The sequence below is a fragment of the Clupea harengus genome, chromosome 8, assembly GCF_900700415.2.
Source record: "Clupea harengus chromosome 8, Ch_v2.0.2, whole genome shotgun sequence".
Classification (NCBI taxonomy): domain Eukaryota; kingdom Metazoa; phylum Chordata; class Actinopteri; order Clupeiformes; family Clupeidae; genus Clupea; species Clupea harengus.
In genome coordinates, this window is record NC_045159.1 from 6,292,476 (window position 1) to 6,301,756 (window position 9,281).

The window sequence follows — 9,281 nt, forward strand, 5'->3', positions numbered from 1 at the left end:
TCCTGTTCTTGGTTCTGTTCTCTCCAGGGTGAATGAAAATGTTCCTGTGGGGAAGACCTGGTGACTTCCAGAGGCATTTAGGGTAACTAAAGCCAACACACACACACTACACACACACTATCCACACACTACACACAAACACACACAGACACACACACACACACACACACACACACACATAAAGACAGACACACACACACACACACACACACACACACACACACACACACACACACACACACACACACACGCTGTAGGAAGCCAGGGTTTCGTACCGGAGCATGAACTCAGACTGCCCTTTCTGAATTACTAACCGTGAACCACAGAGGAACCAGTTTAGTTCCTAACCTGGAACCATCCAAGCAGTCCACGGAGACATGCGGAGGAGGGGAGATGGGCGAGACTGACATCACCTATGTGAACCTGGCCACATCAGAGGCTGCTGAAAACAGGCTTCTGTCATCTGTCTGGTCTTTTATACACAATACAATTATACTGTGTGTGTGTGTCTGTCTGTCTGTCTGTGTGTGAGTGTGTGTGTGTGTGTGTGTGTGTGTGTCTGTGTGTGTGTGTGTGTGTGTGTGTGTGTGTGTGTGTGTGTGTGTGTGTGTGTGTGTGTGTGTGTGTGTGTGTGTGTGTGTGTGTGTGTGTGTGTGTGTGAGTACAGAGAAACAGGACATGGGCATGACTGAGGTGAACCTCACTGAAGAGACTGGAGAAGAGGTGGGGGCATGTTTTAAAGCCAACCTGTTTGCCTAGACACACCCTCTCTCTCTCTCTCTCTCTCTGTCTTTCTTTCTCTCTCTGTCCCTTTCTCTCTCTCTCTATTCCCCCCCTCTCTCACACACTATCTCTGTCTTACTCCTCCCTCTTTTGCTGTCCTTCTCCTCTGTGTATTGCTGTCTATCTTACACATACACAAACACACACCCACACACACACACCACGCTGAGAGGCGGGAACTAACACTGAAAGCCCTGACAGAGCGTGACACACACACATACACACACACACACCTCATGCTGTGCTTATATGCCTATCTGTGTGTGTGAGTGTGTGTGTATGAGTGAGACTAAGGAACCAGAGCAGCACTCACCTCGGCTACCTCTGGGGACGTCTCTGTCTGTGGGCTCTGTCTTTGCTGAAAAGGCCTGGAGGGGTTCCCAGCAGTGGAGTGACTGAATGCAGGGGAACTGGCACCTTATTCACGGAGCAGTGCAGGCAAACCAACCCAGACACACCTCTCACTGGAGAGAGGGAGAGAGGGAGAGGGAGAGGGAGAGGGAGAGAGGGAGAGGGAGAGTGTGTTCTTGTGAAGGAAGAATGATAGAGACATTGAGAGGTGTGTGCGCACTGCTATGGATTGTTTCACTGGGGGAGTGTAAGATTCCAGGTAAGCCACCAAACTTAACTTTTTCACATGCACACACACACACACACACATACTCTCCTGCAGTCTCCCGTTACACTGTTAGATGGGCCAGCTATGCTCGCTCACACTAGTCTTTTACACCGTTAGTCACTTCACTCTCATTTGCTTATTGAAGAAATACACTGAGAGAACACACTAAACACAATGTAACACTGTTAAGTGTAGCCCTCTCTTGTACTCTGGTATACTAGCATACAGTCTCACTGTATACTTATGCTATGCTACAACACAGTCTCACTGTAATCTCATCCTGACTCTTACTCTGCCATATGTATATACTGTTCTTGTGTCCTCTGTCAGTGTCTACTGTTCTTGGGTTTTCTGTCATATACTGTTCTCTCTGTCAGTGTCTACTGTCCTTGAGTTCTCTGTCATTATATACTGTTCTATCTGTCAGTGTCAACTGTCCTTGAGTTCCTCTTTCAGCGGCGTCTACTGTTCGTGTGTTCTCTGAGAGTGTCTACTGTTCTTGAGTTCCTCTTTCAGCGTCTACTGTTCTATCTGTCAGTGTCTACTGTTCTTGAGTTCTCTGTCAGTGTCTACTGTTCTTGAGTTCTCTGTCAGTGTCTACTGTTCTATCTGTCAGTGTCTACTGTTCTTGAGTTCTCTGTCAGTGTCTACTGTTCTTGAGTTCTCTTTCAGTGTCTACTGTTCTTGTGTTCTCTGTCCGTGTCTACTGTTCTTGAGTTCTCTTTCAGTGTCTACTGTTCTTGAGTTCTCTGTCCGTGTCTACTGTTCTTGTGTTCTCTGTCCGTGTCTACTGTTCTTGTGTTCTCTCTCCTGTGCTTTTCAAAATGTCCCCCACCGCCACAGTCCCTCACACACATGTGTCTGCTTGTGCTCCACTGTGACATACTTTCTGGCACAACCTGCTACTGTACTCTGATTCTGGTACTACTACTCTCTCGTGTTAGACTTTCCTGTGCTTCCTCTTTCATGTCTTGTGTTTGTCTTCCGGCCGTCTCAAAGTTCAGTTGGGAGAGTGGCACCTGTGCCCGTACTGGTCGGTGTCCATCCGTGACACACCAAGCAATCAGGCCCTCTGTTAGCCAGCCGTGTGATTGTAATCTCAGAGTGCTATTCACACTCGTGATTCAGGATACTCTATCTTTTTCTAATCGTGTTTTTTTGGTAATCTACTGTTTGATCTAGTACGCAGAGACTACACAGGGTGTTTTTGAGAGCAACTCCTACACAGTTTCTGTGAAACACAAAGGGTTTTCCCACCACAGGTGTGTTTGTGTGTGTGTGTGTGTGTGCGTGTGCGTGTGCGTGTGCGTGTGCGTGCGCGTGCGCGTGCGCGTGCGCGTGGGTGTGTGTGTGTGTGCGTGCGTGCATGTGTGCATGTGTGTGTGTGTGTGTATGTGTGCGTGTGCGTGTGCGTGTGCGTGCGTGTGCGTGTGCGTGCGTGTGCGTGTGCGTGTGCGTGTGTGTGTGTGTGTGTTCACTTAAACCCACTCCTCTAGCCTTGCTCAAAATCATGTGTAAGTAAGATTCCTTCAGTAAAAGTCCTTCTTGTAAACATTGCAGAAACTGTCTGTCTGACACTGGAATGAATCTGACCCTAATAATGCATGGACCCGCATGGACCCGCATGGCCCCACATGGACCCAATGCATAGCCAAGCCAGATCAGGCCAAGTCATGTCCTAGGTTCAGCATCTCTTTAGCTTGTCCTCAGGGGTGACCTGATACTGGTGGGTTAGGCGGCGTTTATCTAAAGGGTACACATGTATATTTTTATGGCATCATATAACTGGTAGCCCACGGCTTCCCTCATTGACATTTAACATGAGAGACACTGCAGCCACTCCTCACTGGAAGGGGAGAGTGCGGTTATGGCTGTATAATTTCCCTGGAATTGGCATCGTCTAAATTCCTATAGGATTCCAGTAATCCCTACGAGATCCATTGGGATCAGGAGTTGAAACCAATCCAGTGAGATGTTTTGGGGGGTTTTGATTTCTGGATGCTAAGTTTGTAAGTCCTTACTTCACCTCGTTTGAGAGAGACTAGTGTGTTGATGCCTCACTAAAGGATTGAACCCGTCACCAGTGGTGCTGGTTTTTGCTCATTGGTGAATTCAGATATTTTATACAGACACACGGGGAGAGGAGCCAGAGAGAGAGAGAGAGAGAGAGAGTGTGTGCGTGTGTGTGTGTGTGTGTGTGTGCGTGTGTGTGTGTGTGTGGGGGGGGGGGTGTATGAGGGAACACTGACAGACAGACAGACAGAGAGAGAGGGGGGGGGGGGGGACTTCTCCCCGGGTCTCTGTATCAATTATATTTAAGAGGGCGAGAGTGAGTGTGTGTGTGAGACAGAAGACAGAAGGTTCCAGATGTTCCCACCAACAGGACAGACAGGGAGTAGGCAACCACAGTGGGACTGACTGGGTTTATGCTGGCAGCAATACTGAGAAACATCTGTTCCCTGTGTGTGTGTGTGTGTGTGTGTGTGTGTGTGTGTGTGTGTGTGTGTGTGTGTGTGTGTGTGAGAGAGTCCAGAGGTAGTTGGGTGTGTGTGTGTGTGTGTGTGTGAGTGTGTGAGTGTGTGTGAGAGTCCAGGGATAGTTGTGTGTGTGTGTGTGTGTTTGTGAGTCCAGGGATAGTTGTGTGTGTGTGTGTGTGTGTGCGTGTGTGAGTCCAGGGATAGGTGTGTGTGTGTGTGTGTGTGTGTGTGAGTGTGTGAGTGTGTGTGAGAGTCCAGGGATAGTTGTGTCTGTGTGTGTGTGTTTGTGAGTCCAGGGATAGTTGTGTGTGTGTGTGTGTGTGTGTGTGTGTGCTGCAGAGTTGGAGGCTGGCTGTATGCAGTGCAGACGGTGTCCTGAGGCATCAAAGAGGCAAGGGGCTTATTTGGGCTTAGTGGCAGGTGTGAACTGTTCTCTCCGACAAAAGACCAAAAACAACCTGAGCTTGAGGTTCGAGGAGCTTGAGGTTTTCTATTTATAAAACAAATTGTACATCTTTCTCTCTCTCTCCCTCTCTCTCCCTCTCTCTCTCTCTCTCTCTCTCTCTCTCTCTCTCTCTGTGTGTGTGTGTGTGTGTGTGTGTGTGTGTGTGTGTGTGTGTGTGTGTGTGTGTGTGGACATGTCTCGGAGCTTACGCATAGGCATATGCATACATGCGTCACACACGCCCAGCTTTTAGTGAAGTGGTTGTTTGTACCCTGCCGTGCATCCTGATCTGTGCGTCCGTATAACCCTATACCAGAACCATCCCATCTCTGGTTCATAAATAGCAGTGACCTTTCGGGCTGTGGGGCTGTGGGATACAGGGACAGAGAGCGAGATAGGGCGGCAGCCGACTGTGGTTGACAGAGTGATGCCGTCTGCCAGGGGAGACCCACATGCCGAGGCAGCTGAGTCTGGAATGAGTCCAGCCTTGATCTGGCCCTGATCTGGCCCTGGTCTGGCCCTGGTCTGGCACTGATGTGGCCCTGGTTTGGCCTTGATCGGTTGAATCTGTGCCAGATCAGGGCCGGGCGTGTGCCATGGTTAGCAGCTATCTGTGGACAATGAGCTGAACTGTCACAATGACCACAGCAGTTGAGAGAGTGAAGAGATTCCCTAGAAAACCCTCTTTACAAAAGGAGGCAATATGAATACAGATTATGTAAAGTGCCTGGAAACAGTGTCAGTTGAAGATGGTTCCACAAAAATGAATAAAACTGAATTGAAATGTATTTGAAGCATGCTTTTACCAGTGTACTTAAGGTATATTGCATATCAGTCATAGTTTGTTGGGGCTTAGTGAGCTCACATTAGTGATAAATATTTCTCTCATACAGGCGTTTGTTTCAGGGTCCCAACAATGTATCACACAGTGTTTCATGGTATAATTGTATTGTGTATGAAAGAGAATACACAAGTAGGCATTTGATTATTTTATTTGGACTGACCAAAACACACACACACACACACACACACACACACACACACACACACACACACACACACACACACACGGACACACACACACACACACGGACACACACACACACACACGGACACACACACACAGACACACACACACATCCACACACACACACACACACACACAGACAGACACACACACACACACACACACACACACACACACACACACACACACACACAAAGAGACAGACACACACACACTCACACACAGACAGACAGACACACACACACACACACACACACACTCTCTCACACACACACACACACACACACACACACACAGAAAGACACACACACACAGAAAGACACACACACACACACACACACACACACACACACACACACACACACACACACACACACACACACACACACACACACACACACACACAGTATAATTGTATTGTGTATAAAAGACCAGACAGATGATAGAAGCCTGATGGATGCCCCTGTTTTCCTCCTCTATCCCAGAATTCCAAGTGACCTGTGTGTTCTCGAAGGACTGCGTGCTGCCCTGCACGTTCACTCCTGCTCACAACGTGGTCATACGCTGGTACAGGCAGGATGTGCTCTTACACTTCTTCCTGTCATCAGAGGGCCAATGGGACGAGAGCAGCAGGATGTCCTTCTTCAAAGACCAAGTTACCCATGGAAACGCCTCTCTCCTCTTGCAACACAGCTCTCCAGCAGACAGGGGACGCTACAAGTGTCAGGTCAACTCTACAGGAGATGAGGACGGATCCATAGTTATTGTTAAAGTGGAGGGTGAGTGTTAGGTGAAAATTCACTCAAGTTACCTCAGGACTCTGGAGTTGCATATAAGTATATTTATTCCACAACAACAACAAGCCTGTCGGGCTCACCCACGTCCTGGCAGGTAAGAGAGAGGCACGGGCCCTCACTCAGAGAGAGACTGCAGCAGACGAGAGAGAAGCAAAATTAAATACAAATCACACACGGTTTATATAGATAGAAGTTTGCGCTCTCTGACGCCAAAACACTTTGTCAGCAGGAAAACCACGTGGTGGATCTTTCTTACTATGCTTTCTGTCATGCAAGGATGTCAGTTTTACACAAGGTCGAAAGAAGCACAGTTCGACCCTTCTTATCACCTCTGACATGCTCTTACACATGCAGACTAAGTGGCGTCAGCACCTAATAATCTAAGTTACACACACACACAGAAACACATGATTCATACAAGGTCATTATTTATACAAGGCACTTGATTAATACATTCTTAAGTCATTTACAGTGTTTCACAATGAATTCAGTGAGTGGTCATGCAGAGCTCATTAAAGGTGTGGTCTGTGATTCTTATCCAATAGCTTGCAGCCCTCCAGCTGTCCTTTCAAAATAGCAACCTTTCACCAGAATCATGGATCGTACCTTTAAACCACATTAGTTACCTACATAGATAAAGATTGGTCAAATAAAGCTATGTTCTTTACTTGAAGACAATATCTGATTTTTTTTTTATATATCTCCCTTCGCTACATATATATATGGAGAGCGGGGGGATAAAAGAAACAAAGAAAGAAAGAAAAAAATAACAGATATACCCTGGCCATCAGGAACTGTTGAGGGTTTAGAATATATGTCAAGGTCAGAAGGAGCCAGAATGGAACCATTAGCCATCAGATTCACAGATAACAGCAGTGTTTGAGTGAAACTGCATCACACATGATTTGAAGTTTTTAACATCCGGGTTAATGTTTCTCCGTTTTCATTGTTCCATCTCAGCTCCTATCACCGATGTCAGCATCAGATTAACCCCAGACAAACACATCCAGTGCCAAACCAAAGGGGTGTACCCCGCTCCCTCCCTGCACTGGGCGACGGACCCACCCTCACCGCCCTCCCTGCTCCACAGCTCCATGCGGATGACCTCTGACCCCCACGGGCTTCATGACGTCGAGAGCACGCTGACGAGACGACCGGCGCAGATCACATACATCTGCAACATTAAAGCCAAGTACTCAACACAGCTGTGGAGGGCAACACTGATGGAGCAAGGTGAGAGAGGACGCCCACACACACGCACACACACACACAGGCACACACATACACACACACACACAAACACACAATCACACACACACACACACACACACACACACACACACACACACACACAGGCATACACAGACACACACACCCACACACACACACACCCACACACACACACATAGTCATAAACCCCACAGTATTACATTCCCCTTTCCCACCACATGTATTATATTATGTATCATACTTGTCCAAGTTGGCTGTGGATACACTATAATGGAGTCATACGCTATAATGGAGTCATACTTTGGCTGTGTGAGCCATCATACACTATAATGGAGTCATACTTTGGCTGTGTGAGCCATCATACACTATAATGGAGTCATACTTTGGCTGTGTAAGCCATCATACACTATAATGGAGTCATACTTTGCTTATGAATATCTGAGCTCCTTATGGGATTTTAACCTTTGACCCTATCAGTGCTATGCTCTCAGATGGGATACTGCACACATGCTACATCACACACACACACACGCACACACACACACACACACGCACACACTTACACACACACTTACACACACACACACACACACACACACACACACACACACCACACACACACACACATTCACACACACACACACACACACACGTGCCTGTGACTAATGGACACTCACATACACACACACCTCAGTTGCAAACGCAATCACCAAACAGGTGCTTACAAATACACACACACACACTCACGCGCACACACACACACACACACACACACACACACACACACACACACACACACACACACACACACACACACATATAAACTCCACATGCTATTCAACAAGTTTTGTTGAGTGGACATGCACTTTAATAATACTAAAGTAATGAAAGCATAAAGCTCATGTCCATATCCACTTTTCTCAACATTCAGATTACGTAAAAGCTTTTACTATAAATTCATATGATTGTGAAATACAGTGTACACATATATAATACTTGGCTTTGTGTAATAGTCTGCTTATTGTAAATGCACACCAATGATAATAATGACCTTTTATGACACAAGTAATCAGTATTATGCATGATTATGGTCATCTCAGGGAACATATAAACACTTAGTCAAGGATCATCTGAAGACACACAATAATACATATGTGTTATTATGTGTGTAAGTCATCCGTGTTATCCATGACTATGGTCACCTAGCTGTGTATAAATACAATCATTGATCATCTAAAGACTATAGTATCATGTTCCTATAATTGTGGTGGATTACTGTGGCACAAACCCTTTTTGTGGTAATGAAACTAGGGTGATGCCGCCCTCTAGTGCACAGAGAGAGACTTGTGGGTAAATAACTCTTTATTAGGGGTTTCAAAATGACTGCAGAGGTAAAGTATACATGCTTCAGTTCCCATAACCAGTTCATTTTACTAACTAGTTACTAATTATGAACACCACACTTTCTCAGGGGATATTACTTAGTAAAATCAGACTAGTTGAAAGAAAAACGTTTGTGTCATTACAGTTTTTCTCGATTGCTTAAACACAATTTTGACTGCTTTGTTTTGTTTTTCATTTCACTCACACAATTAGCACAACCACACACCCAATGAGCAAAACACCTCAGATCCATTGCAAAATGAAACACTCTTGTAAAAACTATACACTAATTTAACAAAACCATATTTTGTTACCATATGAAACACACACGTTGCATATGACGGAATTCTGTTTGTACCACTTACACACTGCTGTTATAAACCTAAAACACTTTTAGCAGTTCTACTTCTCAGTGATTAGAGTAGTGTAAGTGAAGTACACAGAGAAAGTGCAAATATTCAAGAAATTCACCAAACACTACACAAGACCAATGCTGCAGACTGATGAAAATATTATTTAA

General features: G+C 46.0%; 1 protein-coding gene across 2 annotated transcripts in view; it reads left to right on the forward strand.

Moving 5' to 3' along the window:
* The first annotated feature begins 1,010 nt into the window (after positions 1–1,010).
* hhla2a.1 (HERV-H LTR-associating 2a, tandem duplicate 1) overlaps positions 1,011–9,281 on the forward strand; it is an 11,181-nt gene continuing 2,910 nt past the window's right edge. For both annotated transcript variants that reach the window (XM_042708363.1, XM_042708364.1), the window contains exons 1-3: positions 1,011–1,393; positions 5,837–6,130; positions 7,109–7,381. In XM_042708363.1, the coding sequence (XP_042564297.1) occupies positions 1,183–1,393; positions 5,837–6,130; positions 7,109–7,381 (778 nt within the window). In that variant the 5' untranslated portion in view covers positions 1,011–1,182. The remainder of the gene's footprint in view (positions 1,394–5,836; positions 6,131–7,108; positions 7,382–9,281) is intronic.